The sequence below is a fragment of the Syngnathoides biaculeatus genome, chromosome 8, assembly GCF_019802595.1.
Source record: "Syngnathoides biaculeatus isolate LvHL_M chromosome 8, ASM1980259v1, whole genome shotgun sequence".
Classification (NCBI taxonomy): Eukaryota; Metazoa; Chordata; class Actinopteri; order Syngnathiformes; family Syngnathidae; genus Syngnathoides; species Syngnathoides biaculeatus.
In genome coordinates, this window is record NC_084647.1 from 7997650 (window position 1) to 8023559 (window position 25910).

At 45.6% G+C, this 25910-nt stretch overlaps 2 protein-coding genes across 9 annotated transcripts in view; one reads left to right on the forward strand and one right to left on the reverse strand.

Annotated features, from left to right (window-relative positions):
- Nucleotides 1-762: 762 nt before the first annotated feature.
- Nucleotides 763-25910, reverse strand: part of nek8 (NIMA-related kinase 8) — a 31131-nt gene continuing 5983 nt past the window's right edge. For 3 of the 8 annotated variants that reach the window (XM_061827725.1, XM_061827722.1, XM_061827724.1), the window contains exons 3-16: nucleotides 11500-11705; nucleotides 11055-11386; nucleotides 9970-10101; nucleotides 9686-9894; nucleotides 9151-9230; nucleotides 8904-9079; nucleotides 8620-8767; nucleotides 8132-8208; nucleotides 6515-6632; nucleotides 6291-6441; nucleotides 5136-5299; nucleotides 3755-3907; nucleotides 2927-3085; nucleotides 763-1486 (exon numbers count right to left, since the gene is read on the reverse strand). In XM_061827725.1, the coding sequence (XP_061683709.1) occupies nucleotides 1458-1486; nucleotides 2927-3085; nucleotides 3755-3907; nucleotides 5136-5299; nucleotides 6291-6441; nucleotides 6515-6632; nucleotides 8132-8208; nucleotides 8620-8767; nucleotides 8904-9079; nucleotides 9151-9230; nucleotides 9686-9894; nucleotides 9970-10101; nucleotides 11055-11386; nucleotides 11500-11705 (2134 nt within the window). In that variant the 3' untranslated portion in view covers nucleotides 763-1457. The other 5 variants (XM_061827726.1, XM_061827728.1, XM_061827727.1 and 2 more) reach the window with 5 other exon arrangements.
- On the forward strand, nucleotides 16885-25904 carry tlcd1 (TLC domain containing 1). The gene is made up of 4 exons (XM_061827737.1): nucleotides 16885-17323; nucleotides 20189-20271; nucleotides 23126-23208; nucleotides 24216-25904. Exons 1-4 carry the CDS (start codon nucleotides 17118-17120, stop codon nucleotides 24612-24614), a joined length of 771 nt encoding a protein of 256 aa, XP_061683721.1. The 5' UTR covers nucleotides 16885-17117; the 3' UTR covers nucleotides 24615-25904.

The window sequence follows — 25910 nt, forward strand, 5'->3', positions numbered from 1 at the left end:
GAGCTCTGCGTTCAAAACGCATCTGCCCGCGACAAGCGAGGACCGACAAATCCAATAAAGCACAATGCGGGCAGTGTGAGCGGGTCATTTGACTGACGACGCGCTTCGAAACGCTTCGCTGTTCTTTCTGCTGTGCATTGTGAAGAATCTTCATCGGCGGGAAGGCGTAAAAGAGGGCCCGGAACCGGTTTACGCTCGCACGTGACGCAGAACGATGGCGGGACGGCGGCCCTGATGGCTTCCGTCGTGCGAGGACAAGGGGTGTCCAAACTGTGACTCCGGGGCCATTTGCGAGGCCCGCCCAATCTAGCGTTCCACACTTTATGGCAAGGCAGAAGAGGAGATATTTCTTCTAACCTTCCATTCATCCATTTTCTTTGCCGCTTATCCTCACGAGGGTGGCTGGGAGTGCCGGGAGCCTATCGCAGCTGCCGACGGGCAGGAGGCGGGGCACGCCCTGAACTGGTCGGCAGCCAATCGCAGGACACGTCGAGACAAACAGCCGCGCTCGCAATCACACCTAGGGGCAATTCTAGAGTGTCCAATTAATGTTGCACGTTTTGGGGGTGTGGGAGGAAAGCGGAGCGCTCAGGGGAGAAATTGCGCAATCACGTTCAGGATAGTGCATACGCGAATGTGCCTGACGTTTTTGGACAGTGTCGTCACGTTCATTTCTATTTTACAAGGTGGGGGTCGCCACGAATGACTGATGAGATCAACTGTTGTATTAATTATTGTGCATTTAAATACATTTACACTGGATTATTTCTTCTCATTCTATTTATTTGTGGTTAGAAGTTATTAGAAATAACAGAAGAGTGTTATGAGTTATGCGGCGTGTACATTGCAGGGTACATGATTGTCGACACCACGGACCTTTGGACTTTTTTCAGTACTCATCAATTTGAAGAGCTTTTTAACGTTGTCATTTGTCATCTTTATCTTAAAGAAGCAGTTTTTACCTTGCGACAAACGTGAGAACAAAAAATGTTTTGACAGGATTGGAAGTGAAATTTATGATTTCATTTCAGTTTTACTTTAACGCACGCAATGCTCTCCTTCCTTCTTCGTTCTCTACAATAATGTGTTGTGAAAGGAACATTTCATATTTCACATGTAAATACGTTTCGCAATGTTTTGAAAACATGATGCATTTTCCTGTTGGGGCTTTTTCTGTTTTGCTTGCTTTGACCTATAAACCATAAAAGTGTTACCTCAATCGCAATTAATAATTTTGAAAAAGCGTACGCTTTGCTGGAAGAGTGCCTGGAATTTCCCTTCCCTGTCCCCAGCGCATAAAAACCCCGTAAAATCGTCCATCTTGCCTGAAGTGCGGATGTTCTCCCACTCGTTTCCTGGAGCTGATTTCATAATATTTGTTCGTGGTGTAAAGCGGGAGGACGTTTGGTCCCCCGAGGGAACCTTCCCAGTGCAGGCGGGTCGGCCTCCGGAGGCGGTCACCTGGGGACGGCGTCGTCGAGCAGAGCTGAAGCGAGCGGGGAAACGAAAGAAATTGAAAGACGGAGAACAAGCCTGGTGACAAATCATCAATCAATATGCCAATACGACGGCCCAGGACAGTCTCAATCAATAGATTTATTGTGTCCATATCGGCCCTTTCGTTCCCCTCACGTGCTGTTTTTTAAACAGCAGCGCCGAGGATTATGAACGACATCTATTACTTATTAAATGGTGATGCACTTTAATCTTCCCTAAATCTGCGACCCTAAAAGAATTTAATCCCACCTTTGCTGCTTTTCAGTTTCTGGCTGATGTGCACCATGAACGGATTTGCGGAGTTCCAGTATTCGTGCCGAGTAATCAAGCGTGAATTTGAGATTTTTTTTAACATCTACATTTTTCAATTCGGGTCATCCATCTTTCTGGTGTGCGTGGTTCAAATTGGCCAACACAATCTGCCCAAAAAATCTTAAGGGGGTGTTAAAGGACTCTTTGGAAATGTCAAAAAGTGAGCCACAAATGGCTGACCCTGAATGTTTCGTGATGATTTTGCGCGTCTCCTCATGATAGAAATGAGATGATGATAGAATTTCATGCTGCTAAGTCAAACTGGTTTTATAGACATTTAAAATAAATCAATAAATAATTTCCGGTCTACAAGCCGCAACATTTTTCACTCGCTTTCAACTCTGCGGTCTATGCGGTGATGCGGCTAATTTATGCATTTTTTTTTCTAACGGTCGCAAGGGGCCACTCGAGTCGAAAAGGTAAGAATGACGGTGGAATATATGTGCCGAGGAAGTGACTTTTACCGGCCCTGTTAGCGCTGTGCTAGCGTGTTGCTGCCGTGTCTCAGTGATATTTACCAGTAAGTTTTATTTTAACCGGCCCTGATAGCATTAGCAGTAGCTTTAGCACGGCGCTAGCGTAAAAGTCTTTCTTTGTAAATATCTCGCATTTCAACGCGGGTTTCAATGTGGGCACCTGCGGCTTTTACACAGATGCGGCGTATGTATGTACCAAATGGTATTTCCTTTACAAATGTACTCGGTGAGGCTTGGAACCGTGTGCGCTTTCTTTGCCGGGCATTACGGCATGTTTCTGCTACACGCGATGACAAAAACAAACAATATAAATAAAGCTCGCAATTGAGCATCACAAATTTGGTACAATCTGACAAAAATCGCTGACTTTTTCCGAGACTTTTTTTGTGGGTCTCCTATTTAAATTTATGTTGCTGAGTGAAATTGGATCCAGGAACTATTCCGAGTGATGCAATCACAGAAAATGCAGCCAGCAGGTCATGCATTTCGGGCTACAACAATCACAAAAAAAAAGCACGCCAAATCCTGGAGGGGCTGTTTTAAATCACAACTGAGAAGATAAACTGTGTTCATAAATGGATTTCTTTCAGAGTTTTTCCTGACACACACACACGAAAAAGGGCAAATGGACAAAATATTACGTTTGACTGCTAGCAGGCTGTTGCCGTGACAACAAGCCACCGACGTCACGGTGAACGGGTGGCTCTCGTCCAGCTGTATCGCCTTCGGTACCCCCGAGTCCTCCTCTTTCCTTCCCAGGCGTCCGCGGGCGCCCTTTCCCCACGTGTACACTTCGCCGTCTGCCGACGACAGGAAAAGAGGTCGGCGCAGAACACGCAAACGTTCCCACGCGCACAATTCGAGTGTTCAGTCAGAAAATCAGTACACACACGACTCAGCCTTCATTCAGATCACTGGCTGGTTTTTTTTTTTTTTTTGGTTGTTGTTGTTGCAGGAACTACCTTGGGCCATCATTTGAGTCTCAAATTGCCTCCGTGATCCGACGCGCGTTCCCGAAAACCAGGCATGTGCAGGTACACAAACACACGCACACAAATGTCGCTCATCTCTCCTGCAGTGGCGACACAATGGCGCCGTCTGCCAACAAAGGCGACCCGTGATGGGCAGGAGGTGCAGGGAGGCAGGTGGGCCGCTGCCGACTTTCACACCGGGGGAGTCGATCACTGGCGCAATGAACACCCTGCACACACACCTCGACCAATCGCTTTCAGCCCAATGGAACAATATTTCGCGTTTACATTATCGCTACGCATTTTTCATCAATTGGACCGTGCCTTGTCCTATAAAAGGTGCTACAAGGATCCATCCCTCAATTTTGCTTAAAACCGAGACCTCACCAAAAAATTGAAAAAAAAAAAAAAAAAAAACCATCAATTTAAGTACTCTTTTCCAGTTCTATTCAATGACATTTAGGCCCACCTGAAAGTGTCACGGTTCGCGGTACTCACCAGACCTGATGGCCAGGGTAAAAGCGTCTCCGCAGGCCGCCATGGTGATGCCGTGCAGGTTGGGCACCGAGTAAGGAGCGCGGCTACCCCGCCGGGAACTGCACCCCATTTGCCCGTGTTGGTTGCTGCCAAAAGTGATACACTGGCCGCTCTCTGGAGGGGGGCAAAACCGAGGGTGAACGTCCTCGCCAATTTCACTACGAACCACTTTAAACTTCCTGTTATGTGTACCCTCAGGGGACCGTGGATCGTAGCTTGGGGTGCCCCAAAAATAATTCTAGTGTGATACACTGGCCGCTCTCTGGAGGGGGGCACAACCGAGGGTGAACGTCCTCGCCGCTTTCACTACGAACCGCTTTAAACCTCCTGTTACGCGTACCTTCAGGGGACCGAGAATCGTAGCTTGGGGTTTCCCAAAAATAATTCAAATGTGATACACTGGCCGTTCTCTGGAGGGGCAAAACCGTGGGTGGACGTCCTCGCCATTTTATCTACAAACCACTTTAAACCTCCAGTTACGAGTCTTTCTTGAGTACTGGGTTGTCAAACTGGTCTCCCCTGAACCCTCAGGGGACCGTGAGTCGTACCTTGAGGTGCCCCAAAAATAAAAAATAATTCACACTAAATGACGTCGTATCATTTTGAAAAGCGCATCCCTTCATACATACAGAATGGACTTTGGCGATAAAACAGACCCACTTTCTAAAGCAGCGATTCTCGACATGTGACACACGGTGCCGTCGAGGCTATCACGAAATAACCACAGAATTAAATTCTTAAACTGTGCAAAGGCTCACAGTGGCTTCAACTTTTTTTTTAATTCAGTACCGCTGACTTATATTTAACTTGGAAGTACTATACATTTGCGTCGACTCTCAGAAACGTTTGTTTTCAAACATTTACTCAAGTCCAATTGTTAATTAACGTGTCCAATCACGGAATTGTTATTTTGGTACGATTTTTTTCAGTTTCTCATTTTTATGCGCAGTGTTAATTTGCAAATTGTGCATAATGTTACAGTAGCTTCCAATCATATTGAATACACTCATAATGAACAAAACCTCCCCGCTACTGTATTTTATTGTTAGTCACGATGGTGGTACATGAAGACTCAAGTATTATTTGGGGTAAAAAAAACCTCGACACTAATCTCAAGCAATTAAAAAAACAAAAACAACACAACCAGCGTAAAAAAAAAACAAAACTTAAATATTTATATAATGTCAAACCCTAGACAAATCAATTTTATATACTACTAAAAACGTAATATTCTCGAATTTTAACAGGATCAAATGAAAACAAAAAATATTACAAACTAAAAATGGGGGTTCAATTTGAGTTTTGAGTCGTGTGAAAGGACAAACGATGGCGCCGATTTCACCTGTGACGGCGACCGAGTGCGCCGTGCCGATGTCGATGCAGACAATCTTCTCCTTGTTGAGCGGCGCCGACTGGACGGGCGAGAAGGAGTTCACCTCCTCCACCTGGTTGCAGGAACTTGGCTCCTCGCCCGACGTGATCTTATCCAGACCGAGCTTGTTGAACCTAAGGCCAAAATGTGGAGGGACGGGTTTGCTCGCGGGACCGATGGACATATTTATGCCTGCTGACGCGTCGAATGAATCAGAGTGGGCCAAAAGTACTCATACTCTGTTACAAGTACAGTTACTATAGTTGAGTAAGAGAATAGTAATAAGATGAAATTAAACAAATGTATATCAAAATGACACGTTACAAATGGCATGTTCCTTTCAAACCAAAAGCTAGCAATAGTTCGGGCTCAACCTCTATAATGTCAAAATAACGTGTTCAAAATTGCGCTAACGAACATCATCAAACAACGGCCATAAATAAATAAGCGCTTGGGGAATATTTTGATGCTTCGAATCTCGTTGGCCTCACAGTTCAATCCCGGACCCGCCTATGTGGAGTTTGCATGTTCTCCCCGTGCCCGTGTGGCTTTTCTCCGGGCACTCCATCCCAAAAACATTCACGTGAATTGGACATTCTAAATTCCCCCGTCGGTGTGATTGGTTGTTTGTCTCTATGTGCCCCGTGATTGGCTGGCGACCAGTTCAGGGTGTACCCCGCCTCCTGCCTGTTGACAGCTGGGGTAGACTCCACCACTCCCCTTGCGAGGATAAGCGGGGAGGAAATGGATGGATGGAAATGTCATCAATAATGTGGTCCACTATACCCAGTACTTTCCACCACTAGTCAAAACACAAAATGACATGCTGTGTTGGTGAGAAAAAAAAAAAAAAGAAGATATTTTTCATACTTCACTAAATATCATAGGACACGGATTGTTGACTTTCCTTCTCTCTACTTGTCGGGCCGTCATACGCGGAGGTTTGAAAGAACGTAACGAGCCGATTTTGACAAAATAAGGAGTAGAAAGTACACATATGCGCAGGGAGCGAAATTAAAAAGTCATCAGGGAAAAAAAAAATACATCCTGCCCATCTGAAAAATCCTTTTGAGCAGACTAAGAAGTATTTGTACTTGGTTACTTGCCACACATGCAAGTAATGACCTGTTGCTCCCACACGCCACAATTCTGTTCCCGGCGCTGATGATCATGGAGCAGTCCACGCCGCACAGAACCTTCTGCGGCTCAAAGCGGCTGGGCAAACACACCTGCCGGGGACAGTTGCGGGTGTCCCGGGCGCCCAGGCCGAGGCGACCTGGCGGGGCACGCAAGACGAGGTCAACGACCCGCCGACGACCGGCACGGGCACGTCCGCCTGAAACGATTACCGTTGTCTCCTCTCCCCCAGGCGAAGACTTCTCGTTCGTTGGTCATGGCGAGAACGTGGGATGCGCCGCACGACACCTGCACCAGCTCGTAGCCGAGGAGCGCCTCCACGATCTTGGGCTGAGGGCGGGAACGGAGCACACGAGTTCATCCGGTAAAATACCCAAGTGCTGATCCGTTATATACCGGGCCGTCTCGACACGCAATGTGTCATTATTGTCACAAAGCTACATTCATTTTCATCAACAAAGATTTCTCAAAAATCAAACTCAAGCATATGGAATGTTCTCTTGGCTCTGATTTTTCTAGTTATATATCTATTTTTTACACACACACACACACACACACAAAAAATACTTTGGTCTCATTCTTTGTATTAGAGTTGACAACATAACTCCCAAATTTGAAATACAAACATCGTCATTCAGAGCACGTATCTGTAGACAATAAAAAAAATGGGTAAAATACTTTTTATTTTTGCTTTGTTTTTTGGGTGGGTGGGGGTCTAAAGTTTGTCAACTTTTTCCATACGAGTTTCACGATTTGAATAAAGTGAAATAAATCACTTCAACTGTATTCTGACTTATTGTGTCAGACCAGAAGCTGCTGCACTAGACTTCCCCCCGTAAGAAATCTTGAAAATCAAATAATATTTATCCAGAGTCAAACTGGTTCAACACATCAACGGTGATGGAGGTGCCGGTACCGCTATAACCACATGAAATAAACGACGTATCATCAAGAAAAATATGACATAAATGTTTAAAATGGGCAGCACGGTGGTTGTGCATGTTCTCCCCGTGCCTGCGTGGCTTTTCTCCGGGTGGGCACTCCTTCTTTCCTCCCAAAAACATGCGACATTCGTTGGACACTCTAAAATTGCCCCGAGGTGTGATTGTGTGAGTGTGCCTCTTTGTCTCTATGAGCCCTGCGATTGGCTGGTAACCAGTTCAGGGTGTACGCCCCCCTTCTGCCCGTTGATAGGCTCCAACACTCCCCGCGACTCTCGTGAGGATAAGCGTCAAAGAAAATGGATGGGTGGAGACTCTAAATTGCTCTCGATTGTCGTCTGTCTCCATGTGCCCTGCGATTGGCTGAGAACCAGTTCAGGGTGTACCCCGCCTCCTGTCCGATGACAGATGGGATTGGCTACAGCGTTCCCGCGACCCTCGTGAGGATAAGCGGCTCCAAAAATGGATGGATGTTTAAAATTAAGGAGAAAAACCGAGCAGCGACTTTAGGACTTCATCGTGTTTTCATTTGAAATCACTAAAATAGTACAGATAAATGCTCAAAAAGCTAAAACACACATTTCATTTTTTTTTTGAAGTCAAATCAGACTAAACCTCTCCTGTTTCAGGTTAGAGCCCCATAAAATTTGGCTCATCCTTGGGTGCAATTTCCAGATGCTTGAAGGTGCAACCTTCATCTGTTCAAATAATTATATGATATGCACTTTGTGTAAACCTCTGGCTTCAACTGTACACGGCTACATATTGTTTTAGAAATACACGTACGGGAGGTCACTCATGAACATTTACGGACAAAAACCTGAATAAACTCAAATGATGTGATATAATATGACATACATAAATGTGGTCTGTGAGGACGTAGAGTACCTGTGTGACGTCGTTGAAGTTCCCATGACCAAGGCAGCCATTGCTTCCACTTCCGAAGGTCATGACGATGCCTCGGTCTGCAAATGACGCCGTTACGCAAAGTTGGACTCCAGGTATTTGCTCACTGATGTATGACATGCACCGTATGACTAAATTCGCCTTGCCCGATAAACATAGTTCTAGTTCATTCTTGATTAATACTTACTCATCATGCCACGCCCCTTAAAGGGACACATCCAACATGAACATACTAGAGCATGTACAATAATGACACTTCAGAAATGCAGTCTATTTATATTGTCTTTCCATGTCATTTAAGGTTTTACACACTACAGTGCATATTGTTGATTAAAATTGTAATGAACAACAAAAAAAAAAGTTTTATTGCAGGGCACGGAACGGATTAATGGCACTTCAATTCATTTCAATGAGTAAAATCGCTTGACCCGACGTCCTGACTAATATCGGTCGGCGACGGGCTCTCTCACCTGTCATGCAGGCGGCGAAGAGGTCGCCGCAGGAAACCGACTTGATGGTGACCCCGGACTGACCCTCCAGGAAGCGCGAGATGAACTGCGGCTGCATCTGCTCCACCACTCCGGGCAGACTGACCTCGGCGGACGCCGCCGAGGGCGCCTGCCCGCATCACAAATGACAACTTGCAAAATGTCGTTTCCCGTCAAGAAAACCGAGGGTCGCGGCGAGCCTGTAGGTGCAGCGGTCAGGCGGGCGCATGAGGGGGCGCTACCGACTGCAATTTGCGTGGACGTACCTCCCAAGTGATGAGGCGGCCCGACTTGGTCACGCCCATCTTCTGCGTGCGCCCCAGCGACACCTGCAGGACTTCGGTGTTGAGCATGGGCAGACGCAGCGGGGCGGAGATGCCGCTGCCCCACGTGTACACCGACGACAGCGGGAGCGAGTGCAGCTTGCCGGCGCCACAGCCGTCTGTTTATCCCAACAAAGAAAACGCGTGAACTCTCGTCTCCGCGGATTTATTCCGGGAACCACTTTCTTACCTCTGGACCTGCCGGTCGGTACTCTCCCTGCAGTTCTGCCTTGAGGACCGGTCTGCACGGTGGACAGCGGTTTCTCGATCCTGGACAGAAGACATTTTTAACTCGGAGTTACATTTTTACCCCAGCCAGTTTTTGTGGAAATTTGTACTCTGGAGTTTTGGATCTTTTTTTCAGCCGTTGTAGAAACTTTTCACGTCAATATAAAGATTGTATGGTATTGCCAACGTATCATCGAGTCACAGAGGGTTGCGGCAGGAAGGGAATCCGGCGTAAAACTGCGCCAAACATATCTGAGCGTTCATCACACGAATTCCGTAAGGGATAGGTCGCGGCCTGGGCTAACTACGCCCGCTCCCCGGCACTGTTAATCTGCAAGGCGTAGGCTAGAAATGCAGATCACGGAGGTGGAAGACAAATGGCTTCAACCGGATTTGACGTCGCTATGGAAGGAGATGTGCCTAAAATGGCAGACTTTTCAGTCGTGGGTCCTTGAAACTTTTCGGTGGGTTCTACTCACGACGGACATGCGGCTCACCGGCGCATCTTGACGTTGCCGATGTCCGTGCAGAGGTTGAGCAGCGGACGGATGCAGATCGGGAGCGCCATGATTTCGTTGAGCTGAGGCCGCTTGGAGGGATCCAGGTTGAGCATGTTGAGGATGAGCTGACGCAGGTCGGGGCTGTAGCGGTCCGAGATGGGGGCGAAGGTGCCGCTCATGATCTTCAGCACCAGGGCGGGGAGATTCTGAAACCACAACGGCGAAGACTCCAGACTGGAGACTTTTTGCGGCGCCGTGCGCGCTCGGGGACGCTTTCTTACGGCGGCTTCGAAGGCCCTCTTCAGGCTCGCCAGCTCGTACAGGACGCAGCCCAGAGCCCAGATGTCGCTCTTCTGGTTGTACGGCTTTCCCTCGCACAGCTCCGGAGAGATGTAACACGGCGTCCCGACCACCTGACCGCGGAAAAGCAAAATACATATTTCGTTGCGTGGGATCGGACCGCGGCGTAACAAAGCCACACTGAAAAGAAATAAAAGAAGACGTGTTATGAGAATAAAATTGACAAAGTAGTTACAAAAGTTAGATTTCTTTCAAGGAAATAAAGTTATCATATTTTTTCGAGTAATCCAATAAGAATAAAGGCATATTTTTCCAAGATAAAAAGTCATTGTACTAAAAAAAAAAAAAAAAAAAAAAAGTTTGAAAATATAAAATCATTTCTTGTATTATTTTCACTTATCTTTGAAAAATAATTATTCCTAACAACTGAACTTTTCTCCCCAAAAATTTCACTGACACAAATGATGACAATACACAACTTTTTTTTTTCTTGAAAAAAAATATTAATCAGTATTATACAATTTTATTCTCTTTAAAAAATTAGGACTGGAGTGACTTTTTATCCTACACAACTTTGTTTTTCGATATACAAAGTTAATATTTTTCATCATAGGTTTACAACACTTTTAAAAAAATATATACAAATTGTATAAAACCTCTTGAAGGATTATCATTTTTTATACTGAAATTGACCTGACTCTTCAAATATTAATATATAAATATTTATAACATTTTAATTTAAATTTCAATGTAATTTATTTATAAATTCTAAATATAAAGATTCTAACGGAATTTTCGTAGTTACGTCAGCTTTTATATGGAAAAAAAATATGACTACTCTTGCAAGATTTTAAAAAATAAATCTTTGCACAGACAAGTTAATCTGCCCTGCGACTGACTGGCGACCACTTCGGGGCGTAGTCGGCCTTTCGCGCGAAGCTACCTGGGATAGGCTGCGGCTCTCCCGTGCCCCTTGTGAGGATAAGCGGCTGGGATAATGACATGACATGACGTGACACGAGTTTATTCTTGGAGGCGCAGACTGCTGACCTTGAACAGGACTTACCGTGTAGGCTTTGCTTTTGCTGACGAGGATTTTGGAGATGCCGAAGTCGCCGATCTTGACGATCATCTGGTGCTTGTCCAGCAGAATGTTCTGCGTCTTGAGGTCCCTGTGCAGGATAAGCTTGTTGTGCACGTGGTACAGCGCCAGCAGGATCTGCACAAAGAAGTGAAGGATGGTGTCCTCGTCCAGCAGAGAGTTGCAGCGCTTCTGGATGTAGTCGGCCAGGGTGCCGCCTGCGTGGCAACAGAAAATGGTTTCCAGGGCTACGAAAACTTGTGTGCTTTTTGGCAACGTTTCGGTGCCCCGCGCCAAGTCCAAACTGGCACCGGGGGCTGAATGGGAGAAAATTTCACAAGCGCGATCAAGAGTCATCCACGGGCAAAACGCCAGCCCCCCCTTGTGACTTTTTTTCATGTCGCGTCGCTCGTACTGATCGTTGTCTTACCCGGCGCGTACTCCATGGCGATCATGAGCGCCTTGTCCTCCAGAAAGTTCTCGTAGTACTCGATGATATTGGGGTGGTTGAGCAGCTTCAGGACCTGGCACTCGTTCTGAGCGGCCAGGCGCTCGTCCCGGGACATCTGCTCCACCGGGATCTCCTTCAGGATCACCAGGCCGCCGTCGCTGCGCCGGCGACACAGGTGGACGATCCTGAGGGGCAGCGCGTTTGGCCGTTAACGAGATTCGGCGGCAACGGTCTCAAAAGTCGTCCTGACGGGAAGGAATCGTTTGGCAGGAAGGACGGGAAAGAGTAAAAAGCTGGTCTGAAGAAAAGGAGCTACAAAGTCGAGAAGGGGTCATTGAAAGCCAATTTCAAAACTATTTACTTTTTTGGGGGGTGAAATCCGACTCGGTCAATCCTGTCTATAATATGAAATGATTTGAAACATCCATAGATCTATATTCTAATGTTTCAATAATATATGAAGTACATCCGAAGTTCAGTTTTGTTTCCAGTGTGTTGGAACTAGTTGTCGACATTATCATACTTGAACAAGTTGAGGTTTTGCTGAAAATACGAGTGAAAGTATCTTGCCATTCACCAGGAAAAAAAAAGTTTTCAACTACGCGTAGATGATATTAATAAGTGTTTTTTTTTTTTAATCCACATGTCGTGCCTCGTCATCAAAACAAGCTAGTACGTAGCTAGCAGCCGAGAGTTTTCGACTCAACTGCGGGAATGTTTACAAGTTTTCCCCTCGTTCAAATAAATTATTTGAGGGGTGAGAGAAGTGTGAAAGGTTTAGCGAGCCGCCGTTCGCTTTACCCGAACGCTCCTCTTCCCACAACTTTGATTTTCTCGTATTTCTCCATCTCGGCGGAGGCGGCGATCCAACACTTCCGCCGTCTCCCTTGGCAACAGCAACCACGGCCACGGCAAGCGTCGAGGATCAAAACGGGCGAAGCGCAAACGATCATTTCAAACGGTTTTAATTGTTTGCGTTGTGTTTTGTTCTGTTTTGTTTTGTTTTGACTCTTTGACAGCACTAAAACAACTAAGTATGAGTACTCCTCGAGTGACAAAAAATATATAGAAGATATAAATAAAAAGAAAATAAAAGATAAGAAAATCTCTCTCTCTCTCTCTCTCTCTCTATATATATATATATATATATATATATACATATATATATATATATATATATATATATAGAGAAAAATATGGGCTTGTTGATTGGGTGGACACTACAGCAGTTTTTGTTTGGCAGGTACACGCAAATATATTGTCCATTTCTGCGCTTATGTTGATTCACATTGTTCTAAAGTGAATTCTAACTCGGTGTTATGATGTCACCCTTTCTGGCACCAAAAATATTGATATTTATCTATCTATTTATAATGGAAAAAAATCTTTATTTTGTACGAGCATTACTTTTAACATACGACTACTTATTTTTAGGCAAAAACTTGCGATTGTACAAGAATAATAATAATTTTTTGTGGGGGAAAACATTGTATGTTTGAGGGGAAAAAATCATTTTAATTCCGAATTTTTGGAAATAGATGTTTGTTTGAGAAAGTAGAAAAATGAGAAGACTCAAATCTTATTTTTCCAAGAAAAAGCGTTTGTTCAAGAAAAAAAAAGAATGAAAGTGAAAATATGTATTATCTTGGACTCCCCCTAACACTGCAAAATGATCATCTTCACAGCGTAATTCATAAATCATTTCAGTCTCGGCTCGACTTCCCTGACCGTGACGTCGCGAGGAAATGGAATTCTACAGGAAGTGGCATCGTTTTGACCGAGCCGATGTGAAATGTCGACCGCGCCCCGGATAATAAACAATAAACGCTTTGTGCGGTGACAAAGAAACGCTGCTTACGGTTGACTTAAGAGTGCGTCGCGACGCCAGTCACGGCTCTTCGCGTCCTTCCGAGATGGCCGAGCGGGTGCGGCTTGAGAAACCTCAGCCGGTCTCTTTCTCAGGAGTCTTAACGTCTGGAGAAAAAAAAAACAACCTCGAGGATGTTTGCGATACGGCTCCTCGGACCGGCCTGGCGACATATTTCTACGTGATACGACGCGGAATGCAACCGCACTGAAACTCAGACGGGGTCGTTTGAAGGTTGTGGCCATCATAACAAACGCTCGGCGTTAACCTTTCACCTCCCTCGTGAGGCGACGTCACACCCGGCACACCCGCACCACCTCATGGCGCCCGACGAGGCTCCGTGAAGCCGCTTGTCGGCGACTGTGGTCGTGCGAGTGGACCCGATCAAGTGGCCGGCGAGTGAAGTGACATTTGAAACCCGACCAAGCACGGAAAACCCTCCTCCGAGACCCTAATCCGATCTGCAGAAGGGGACCTGTCTTGAAACCCTCGTTTCAAACTCCAACCCAGCTTTGACACGAGCCACTCTTTGCGCGACTAACACTGACTTGAAACCGCAAACCTTTGGGCCTTAGCCCCAAAGCCATGTTTGAAACTCTACTTTGAAACTGTAATCCTGGTCTTAGAGGCTAATGTGCAACCCTGAGCCGTGTTTGAAACCATAACCCTGGTCTGGAACTCCAAGGTTTTGATCCAGCCTGAAATCTCACCGTGAGATTCAAACTCTAACCGAGGCTCCAAATCATCATTCGAAACCTGAACCTGAATTTCAAATCCTAATTTGAAAATTCAAAGCCTGATTTGAAACCCTGGCGGCACGGTGGGTCAGCTGGAAAGTGTTGGCCTGACAGTTCCCGGGGTTTTCTCCAGGTACTCCGGCGACATTAATTGGACACTCTAAATTGCCCATAGGTGTGATTGCGAGTGTCTCGATGTGGCTGGTGACCAGTTCAGGGTGTACCTCGCCTCCTGCCCGTTGACAGCTGGGATAAGTCCCTGCGACCCTCGTGAGGATAAGCAGATGGATGGATGATTTGAAACCCTGCTGGCACGGTGGATCAGCTGGAAAGCATTCGTCTCACAGTTCTGAGGTCCCGGGTTTGATCCCGGACGCGCCCGTGTGGCGTTTGCGTGTTCTGCCCGTGCCTGCAAGTGTGGCTTTTCTCCGGGTAGGCACTCTAAGCCTGCCCATTGACAGCTGGGATAGCACTCCAGCACTCCCCACCACCCTCGTCAGGATAAGCGGCTAAGAAAATGGATAGATTTGAAAACCCTAACTCTGGTTTTGAGACCTGAATCAGGCTTTCTTTCAAACGGCAATCCTTGATTAGAATCCCGAGTTTGAAACGCTTAACTTGTGACCCCAAAGTCTAGTCTTGAAAAACCCTCGACCAGGATTGAAACATCGGTACGGCGGTCCATCCGTGCCACCTGAGTCGGAACGTGAACTCTGGACTCGAACGACAAAACCCGTCGTTGTTTTCAAACAAAACGAGCGTGCGCAATCCGCATTCCAGCTCCAACCGAGGGGAGAAGGTTCCAGCAAAAAAACGTTGCCGTGCCGCCTCGGGCTTATGTGGACAACTGCGGCTTTTTGCGGCGTGCACTTTTGCTGACGTCTGACCGATAATTTGGTGGTTTTGCGTGTCAAATGGGCATAGCAGTAGCACATTTCATTTGAAGTTTATTATTATTTTTTATTATTTTTTTTTTTTAAGGATGCACATTGCAGTTCAGTGCAGGCGCAGCGGCTTTGCATTTGAAAATTGAGCCTTTGTTTGTAAACTGAACAATGGAAATATATATATAAATATATTACAAATATATTATATCAAAATATTTTTAAAAATTAAAATGTATTTTAAAACCAGCGAATGCATAGATAACATTTAATAAAGAATAATACGAAGAGAATATGAGAATAAGGACATTAATGTTATTTAAAGATTTTATACAAGCAAATTGAAACTTCAAATTCATCTGATTAATTTCATTATTTTCAAGAAATATAATTATTTTCCCAATACATTCCATTAAACAGTAATCATATATTATATTATATATTGTATACTTTTGAATACAAAATGATGTTTTCCGTTTGTGGCTTGTTTACATTAAACAGCGTCTACATCCTCCCATTCATCCCTGCGGTCAATTTCCAATTTTTATCGAATAGCAAAAAATCAAAGACATTTTGCAGACAACAACAACAACAAAAAAAAAACATATCTTCTTTATCCTCTGTGGAAAAACAATACCTATATTTGCAGCTTCGTTGAGACTACCAGCTACTGCTTGATAAGCAACGCTACAGTGCCCCCCAGTGGCCGCACCACACACACACCAGGAGGAATAGCACAAAGGCCATTGAATTATCCATCCATTTTCTTGTAGGCTTATCCTCACAGGGATCGCTGGGAATGCTGGAGCCTATCCCAGCTGTCAACGGGCAGGAGGCAGGGCACACCCTGAACTGGTTGCCAGCCAATCGCGGGGCATTTGCACTCACATTCGCACCGATGGACAATTTGCCGTTTTCATTTCACCTCCCACGCATGTTTTTGGAATGTGGAAGGAAAACAGAATGCGAGGGGGGAAAAAAAGACACGCAGGCACACATATCCGTCCATCCATTTTCTTTGCCGCGTATCCTCACAAGGGTCGCGGGAGTGGCGGAGCCTATCCCAGTTTTCAACTGGCAGGAGGCGGGATATAACCTGAACTGGTCGCCAGCCAGTCGCAGGGCAGATTGAGAACTCACAATCACACCTAGGGGCAATTCAGAGTGTCCAATTAATGTTGCGTGTTTTCAGTTTGTGGGAGGAAACCGGAGTGCCCACCCGGAGAAAAGCCACGCGGGCACGGGGAGGAACATGCAAACTCCACAGAGGCGGGTCCGGGATCGAACCCGGGTCCTCAGAACTGTGAGGCCCACGCTTTACCAGCTGATCCAGCGTTCCACCCATTGAAATATCATGATGCAAAAAACTGTTTGTCACAATTCTGTTTGATTGTTATTATTATGTTTTGATTTACAAAAAAAAAAAAAATATATATATATATATACCACACACACACACACACACACACACACACACACCACACGCACACGCACACACGTCGATGCTCCTGAATTGTCGAGCAGCGATTCTGAAAAGTGTGCGTAGCGCGTGAGCTCCCTCTTGCGGTCTGGAAAAGAATCAGTCGTGTTGAACCGCGGTCCGTCGCTGAGCGGGCGGCGGCCCGTAGGCCTACTACGCTACTGTCTTTGAACGTCACTCATTGCGGCCAGGTACTGCTTTGCGTTACTGTTACTTGGAGTAGAACGAGTACAGAAGTCGTTGCGTCTGAAAATGCAGAACCTCGGAAGAGAATCGCGCGGCTTGTTGTTTGGTGCCCCACCTTCGCGGTTTGCGCGGCCGACGGCTGGAGCACACAAACACGAGACGAGACTGCTCCATCCACCCACGCCCCCCCCCCCCACCACCGTCCCACGCCCTCCCTCCTGCTTCCCTCGGAGTCGAACGGAGCGCGACAGGCGAGTGGACCCCGAGCTTCCCCGAGCTTCCTCCTCGTTTCTGACTTTGGCGTGAGCGCCCGAAAGCGAAAGCGAGTCCGCAGGCTTTCCACTCCGCTGCCAGCGCAGCGAGTTCCACGCATCCCCGCCCATCCTTGCATCACCCGGGCCCCGGGGGAGGGGACCGCGGAGAGACGGCGGAGGCGCCCGAGGATGGAGGCCCTGGTCGCGGCGCTCAAGAGGCACCCGGGAGCGTCGGTGGCGCTCTTCGCGGTGCTCTTCAGGGTGGTCCACGGGCTCGTGCGGAAGCTGCCCACGCCCGCGGTGGTGCTCCGGGACGAACTGCGAGCGTGGAAGTGGAGGAACCTCTCCGTGTCCGTGGTGCACTCCCTCGTCACCGGGACCTGGGCCGTCTCGAGGTACACGACCGCGTTGACGGGGTTAGCTAGATCGGAGTAAGTTGAAGCAACAAAGTACCAAATCTGCCGTATAATCTCTCTCTCTCTCTTTTTTTTTTTTTTTTTTTTTTTTGGGGGGGGGGATGAATTCTCACGTGACGACATCTGAAAATTACTTTACCAAAATAAAAGGTGGCAATGGTACTCACTCCCCATTATGTATTCGCAGGTTTTATTGAATACACTACTGTATTTTTTTCAGAGTACTTTTGACTTGTACTCCCTACATTAAAATATAAATCACTTCTTCTCACCGCTGTTTATCAAAATAGCAAAAGTACTCACAAGCTAAAAATCGAGGACAACTGTAACACGTGTTTTATATTTTGTCTTTTAACTCTTAGAGATGAAAAAAAAATAAACTATTCAAGTATCCGCAACTAAATGACATAAAATATGCAACACAAAGAGCGATTGGACGCAAATAGACAAAGTGAAATGTAACGTAAATACAGATAAAGTCAAATCTTTAAAGTATTGTTTTATTTATTTTCCCCCCAGAATTATTACAAATAACCACCCGAGTGCATTAGCGATGAGCTAGCTTGAAACTGTCACCGAGAGGAAAAATGCGGATTTCGAACTTGATCGAGATTGGAGCCAATCGCGAGATGCGGGGTGTCACGTGATCAAATCCCGGAAAACAGGTTCGCTGACTTCCTGTGCGTGCGAGGTGATGAGATTGGTTGAAGCGGAACTTGCTCAATTTTCTTCTTTTGAGCTTCAGTCAACGGTTAACTATATCTGACATTCATTTATGTAAAAGTCTGAAAAGTCAAAAGCCTTGACTGGTTTTTATTTTTTGCTTTTTCGCACGTTGAGCATTCTCCTGATCACGTTTTACCATTAGAAAACACTTGGATACGTTCTATTTTCCTATATATTTTTACATCTATTTTTTTCATTAATATTTAAGTAGATATTTTTAAATGGGTCGTGAGTACTTGAGTATTTTTCTGACCACGTTGTAGTTTTACTTTTGAGTAGTTAGTCCTGACTTTGATCATATTAGCATAAGTGGCTAAAATTGGCTAAAGTAGCCACACTGTACTTAGTGGTAAGTAGATTTTTCAATATTTGTACTTGTGTATTTATTTTTCTGCCGGCCTTTTACTGCATATATTTGACAGCATACATTTGTTTTTTTCTAGTCCTTACTTTGTCACCCAACAAAAGCGCGAGTCGCAAAAACTCTCACGCGCTTTACTAATTTTTGAGGCATTTTGAGTGATTTTTCACCTTTTACTTTGTAAAAATTAATTTGTAAGCAGCTATTTCGACTTTCTGTTTTGTTGAAACAGCAACTGTGGCCAAAAAAAAATGCTTACATTCTGTACTTAACTAGAATTACAGATCATTGATGAAAAAATTTCTCTGGTTAAAAAAAAAAAAAAAAAATAGAAATAGTGAACCAATTACTGTACTTAGTAAAAATGCACAGACTATAATGTGAAAAGTTAAAACTGGCTGTTTTACTGTCAATTATAGACAATACTTGCTTTGACACAGATTATTTTTGCTCTTTTGTGACATTGTGTTAAAACTGAGAACCCAAAAACATAAAACAGGTTAAAAGTCATTTGGCAACATCTGATTTGTTTGTTTTTGACTGAAGTGCAAATTGACAAAAGTGAAAACGTGTACTTTGTTACGTCCCACCACAGCAAAATAGAAGTACCTATTACTCAAATACAGAGTGCGGGTACTATCTTACTACAGTAGCGCGCGTGTCGCCCGGGACACCGTGGTGCCGTTGTCCGGGCGTGCGTCAAATCAAAGCGGGCACGTTCGGGCGAGTTCACGAGACCCAAAAAAAAAAAAAAAAAGCCGGTTCCGCGTAAGTCCAACGTTCTGGTCGGACGGGAACCGGAAAAACCTGCTGCCACCAAAGAAAAACTTTTGGGTGACTCACCATCGGAGGAGTGTTCACATTCTTCAGGAAGGTTCGATTGGAAGTTTGCCACTTCAAATTAAATATTTCATTCATGTGTTTTCCCTCAAAGGTGAATGACGATTTTTTCAGTGAAACATTGAGCCCGACCCCCCCCCAAAAAAAGTCACTGCCAACTGAAAAAAAGGGATTTTTTTTTCTTGGAAAATATATTTTTTTCTTAATGTTTAACATTTTTTTCCCCTTAAATATGAAAATATTTTTCCTTAAAAAAAAAATACAGATTTTTTTTTTTTATGTTGGTGTGCTTTTTTCTCCCCAAAATGTTGACTTTCTTTTTTGAAAATCGAGTTCCCCAAATGAAGACGTTTTCCTTGAGTTTTTTTTTCTTGGATCATTTCCTTGAATATTAATAGAATTTTTACATTTTTTTTTTTTTTTACTTGAAGACTTTTCCCTTAAACCAGGGGTCTCAAACTCAATTCAACTTGGGGGGCCGCGGCCTCAACATTTTTTATTTTATTTTATTTTAAACACAAAATAATATGAAGGACGCTGGCGTTTACAACTTGTGTGTACAACTTCCCTTTCTCTGCTTACATCAAGCCCGGTCGACGGTCAGTCCCGTGATCGGTCTCCTCCGCACACAACGCTGTAAAAGTGCCATCCGTATAAAACTCGAGGGCCGCACTGCCATTATACTTTCATGTTAAGTTGGGGGCCACAAAATATCACCTCGTGGGCCGCAGATGGCCCGTGGGCCGCATGTTTGAGACCGCTGCCTTGAAAAAAAAAAAATCACATTTTTTTTTCTCCCCCAAAAAGTCCTCAAAGTACATGATGATGGTTATTTTTCATCCCTGTGACGTCACAACACGTATCCATTGTGTCCTAAGCAGCATTGACGATGCCATTTTGCCCCCCCCCCCCCACAGCGTGTTGATTTGGCCCGAGACCCTCCGCGACCTCCACTCCCACCACACGCCGCTGTCCTACCTGCTGCTGTGCATCTCGACAGGTCAGTGAAGGCATCGTCATCGCCTGGGTCTGACTTCAGAATTGTCACGGGGACGTCGCGAAGCGCTCCCAGAACTGCCCGCCACATTTCTCGCAGAACGCGCCCCCTACTGGCCTCATTATTCCATTGTTAGCTTCCGAAACCCTTCGAAGTCTGATTGCATGGGGCAGGTTACAATTTGAAATTTCGGGACAGAGTTTATCAAGAAATCATGGGAGTTGACATATGATTTGTCTTCACGGGCCACATAAAATCATGTGGCGGGCCAGATGTGGACCCCCGGGCCTTGAGTTTGACAAATGTGCAAAATGAATGATGCACTTTTGATTTTCAAGACGTGGAGATATCCTGCAGAGAGTGTACGAAGATTGTATGATTGGAAAAATGAGAAGTAAATGTGATATTAGTCTGAGATTAGACATATACATATTTAATTTTTAAGTATGTTTTCCAAATGGTGCATTGCGCAGTTAGAGCACAAAAAAAACAAAACATTTCGAATCAAGCAAATATGAACAATGAAGCACTGCCACCCCCCACAACAGTCACTATTTTTCACGTTAAACACATTTTATGTGTAGCCCGGCCCCTTTTTTTTAATAAATAATAATATAAAAATAATGTGCACTTATTTGTGTACTTCTATGGACTTTGTACGTAGTAACGCTGTGCAACAAAGTTCTATTGGCATCCGCTGTCTCAAACATACTATTCATCCATCCAACCAATTTCTTAGCCGCTTATCCTCATAAGGGTCGCGGGGGAATGCTGGAGCCTATCCCTGCTGCCAACGGGCAGGACGCAGGCGGGGTACACCCTGAACTGGTCGCCAACCAATCGCAGGACACATCGAGACAAACAATAGCCGCACTCGCAGTCACACCTACGGGCAATTTTGAGTGTCCGATTAATGTTGCCTGTTTTTGGGATGTGGGAGGAAAGCGGAGTGCCCACCCGGAGAAAAGCCACGCAGGCATGGGAAGAACATGCAAACTCCACACGGGCGTGTCCGTGATCGAACCCGGGTCCTCAGAATTGTGAGCCAGACGCTTTTCCAGCTAATCCACCGTGTGCCGCTTCAAACATACCACATGTACATATTTTTTCTGCAACCATTTCCATCTTGAGCTTCCGTTTAAAATTGACAAAATATCACTGAAAACATCCGAGGGGCGGCACGCTGACGCAACCGGTTAGAGCGGTGGCCTCACAGTTCTGAGGACCGGGGTTCAAATCCCGGCTCTGCCTGTCTGGAGTTTGCGGGTACTCCGGTTTGCTGCCACACCGTCGGTGTGATTGTGAGTGCGGCTGTTTGTCTCCACGTGCCCTGCGATTGGCCGGCGACCAGTTCAGGGCGCACCCCGCCTCCTGCCCGATGAGAGCTAGGATAGGCCCCAGCACTCCAGCGACCTTTGTGAGGATAAGCGGCTCAGAAAACGGTTGGATGGACATCAGAGGGTGGCGAGCAACTTCAAAGACACGTCAAATGTTCCACATGATTATGAATATAGAATATCGGAATGAATGGTTTTGCACATCACATAACTTGATCTGGGACAGTAAAACCACGTTAAAAAAAAAAAAAAAAAAAAAAAGCGGATCAGAACATCGGATGAACGAAGCTGCGGCGGGGGGGGGGGCGTTCCCGGGGGAAAACAAAAGCCCGGGCGGCGACCGGACTCGACCCGAGCTCGTTGCCTCAGTGGATCTCGCGTAGATAACGTCGAGAAGCAAGTCTGGGCGGGGAGAGGCTCGGGGTGGGTTTTCGGCCCGTCACAACACTGGCTTGTCTTGTTGCTGAACACACACACACACATGCAATGACAGCGTGCCACACGTTCCCAGGCACAAAAAGACCCTCAGTCACTCCGAACCTGCCGCAGCCGAAGCAGGCCAACAAGCGCTTCCGGAACCAAAAGCCCGTCGCGTCATTTTCCTCAAAGCTTTGCGACGAAACATGCAGTCGTGCGATAAGGGGAAATATTTGAAATCAGGAAAATACTAACATACTGCTGTGTAAACTGTTAAGCCCCCCCCCCCCAAAAAAAAAAAAAAAAAACAATAAAGCAAAATAAAATACAGTACTTGGCAAAGAAATATCCATTCATCTATCCATTTTCTTTGCCCCTTATCCTCACGAGGGTCACGGGGAGTGCCGGAGCTTATCCCCGCTGTCATCGGGCAGGAGGCGGGCGAGGTACACCCTGAACCGATCGCCAGCCAATCGCGGGGCACACGATCACACCTCGGGGCATCATCCAATTAATGTTGCATGTTTTTGGGATACGGGAGGAAACCGGAGTGCCCACCCGGAGAAAAGCCACGGGGAGAACGTGCCAACTCCGCACAGGCGAGTCCGGTATTGAACCCGGGACCTCAGAACTGTGAGCCCAACGCTTTCCAGCTGAACCACTGTGCTGCCCACAAAGAAATATTGTGAATAAATTGGAAAGAAAAAATGCAATGGGACTTTTGAAAAAAAAATTATTTAAAGTAGTAAAAACTGTCGTAAAAAAGAAATACAATTTTAAAAATGTAAAGTGTGTCTATAGTCAATACAATTATTTTTTTGATAAATTACACATAAATAAGGTAGGAAAAATAAAACTTTTAAAATAGAATTGAATAATAATAGTACTGAATAGTCCAAATTTAGTGCAATGTCAAAATAATTTTACAAATTCAATTCTTTACAATTAAAAAAACAGCATAGCAAATAAAAAAAAAAAGGAAAATAAACGCAAATAAATGTTTGATTTTTTTTTTGTTTTTAACTGGAGCCATAATCGGCCACCATACGAAGGTAAATCTGAAAAAAATATCTCCGCTTATTTTTCCCCGTTGTGCCCCTCAGGATATTTTGTGCAAGACGCGGCTGACATCATCCTGACGGGACACGGAAAAGGATCCTGGGAATTCCTCGTCCACCACGTGCCCGTAAGGAAACATTTTGACCGGTGTCAACTCGAACTATCTTTCCAAAAAGTCAGTGGTAGCGCCAAAGACTTTTGATTTTAATCAAATTAATTTCACTCAATTAAATTGTCCCTTTACATTTTGCATCCTTAGAACACACTTCAAATGTGCCAGTTAAGCACAAAAACTTTTGTTACATTTGTGTTGGACTACGGTGACCCCTGGTGGGAAACGGTGAAACAACATTGTAAAAGTTCCAATCCAAAACATGAAACCGTTTTACACATTAAGAGTGACCACAATCCGTTCCAGAAAACGGTTCCAGAAGTGATTTGTTTGAAAACCGAATCGATGTTTCCCCGTTACAATGAATGGGAAAAAAAATTAATGCGTTCCAAGCCTCACAATAAAGGTTTTTAAAGCATTTTTTTTTTAGCTTTTCCTGATAATGAAAGTGCATAGTAGAAATACATGTATTTAATATAAATATTTCTAAAATAAAATAATTTAAGAAATATATTAATTTTTTGCTAAAAATGTATGCTTTAGTAGTAGAGTGTGCTCGCCTTTTTTCATTCACAAAAGTGCAGAATAACTGGAAACGAGCAACTTGCCTTCTTTGGAGCCATGATTGGGGGTTAATATGGTCGTCCTCCATGAGAAGAAAAACAACAGTCACTACCGGGACATGTCTGCGTACGGAGGCTGCGTCATACACAGGAACAAAAGGGCGCCGCACGCGTTATGTCATTTCTGGGGGGTTTTCGGGGTGCGTCCGAATAGACAATAACAAAGCGCGTCGTGGGTGGGCGGGTCAGCTGCTTGCGCTGCGCGCGTTATGTTATTTCCATTTTTTTTTTTTTTTGGGTGGCGTGGGAACTCACAAACAACAAAGCGTCAGCCGGTCCGGCCGCGGCAACAATGTTATTTGCGGGTTTTGTCGGGGGGCGTTTCGTTTGAAAAGAAAAGGAGAAAACGCAATTTTCGTTCGGTAACCGAGGCTTCCCTGTACTGTACTCTGTCGTCAGGTGATCTTGTGCTTCGCGTACGCACTCCACACGCAGCTGTACGTGGCGGCGACGGTGGTGGCGCTGTTGGTGGAGGTGAACAGCGTGACGCTCCACCTGCGGCTGATGCTCAAGCTGGTGGGCGCCACGTCCTCGGCCGCCTACCGCGTCAACAAGGTGGTCAACGTGGGCACCTTCGTGGCCTTCCGCCTGGGCTCCCAGTTTTACCTCACGTGGTACATCGGCAGCAACTACTCGTGGCTGGACAACGCCTTCCTCTTGTTGGCCTCGCTGATGGTCATCAACGTCATGATGCTGGTCTACTTCTACCGCCTGGTCCGCTCCGACTTCTTCCGGCACCGCGGCGACCACGCGGGCCGCAACGGGACGCGCGACTCCAAGAAGTTCATCACCGATTGAGAGCCGTTTTTCTGGTATCTGGTTTGTTTTTTTTTTTTTTTCCCCTTCTTTCTTCTTCCTTTTGTTTTGTTCAAAGCGACGACACCACTTTCCTCGAGGAAGAAACTGACCAAGATTTCTGTACTTGGTGCAACGTCTGAATTGGTTGGCTGCTACGCTTGATTGAACAGGTCTTGGGATCCTTTCGATATCCGGGTAGCACTTGAAGCCTCAAAGATGAGATTTGACGCATTTTTCTTTCACAATCGACAACCACGGCAGCAACGTCGCTTCACACGTATGCCGCGTCTTCCGAGAGGTTCCGGGTTCGAACTCCGGCTTTCTCCCCAAACCCAAAGACGTGGCTTACGTCGTACGGCGCTTACGTGCGACTAAATTGTGCAGCGGGCAAAACGGGACAGAATCAGGCTTCGTTCCGGATCAGGAGCGAAATGTAGAAATATTCACCATATGGGCTATCTTTCGTTTTACACGAGATGTCATCGAGGGCTTACGCAGACAACCATATCCAGTGTCCCTCTTTACATATTTCCTACAATAGAGCCCGCGCACCTACGTCATAAAATCACGTGACTTTTGTTTACGTCGCCATATTGCCGTTCGAGCAAAGCATCGTTCAATGCTAAATCGCTTGGAGACGACACGGAAATACGTCTTGTAGCACGACGCCCGGAGTCTTGTCCGATACCGATAAACGTTTCGAAGGTGAACATAAATGAACGTACGTGGAAAAATTCGATAAACTCGGCACAGAGGACCCGGATTTAATGCCGAAGTCGATGTTTTCGCCGATAAGAAATCGGACCGGTAATCCGCTTCCGCTGGTCTTGGACGACTGGATCTACACGTCGTCGAGATTTACAGGGAAAAGTTTGAAAGCGTAGAAAAGTCTGGACGCATACGAATGGTTCGTTGCTGGATCTGTTCTCAATCAGGAACAAATCCCACATAGGGACGGTTTTGGCGGCTCGTGAATGCGGAAGCGTGTACGGCCACACGTTAACCTTTGCCGGAATCCGTCGATCTTTTCAGCTAGTATTCAATACCAATATTTAACTAAATGACTGCTGGTTTTACACAAACTCACATTCATTAACTATGATTGGGAAAAAAAAAAAAAAACTTAGGACAGGGAGTGGTGTCCTCCGTACACGGAAGCGTATTGCGGCCACACGTTAACCTCAGTAAACCTCTGCGACAGGCAGTTTTTTTTTTTTTAATACGCATTGTTCTCAAATGGGCCAATTTGGCATTATAAATACTTTTTGGTCATTTGAGATAGAGAAGAATAATTCC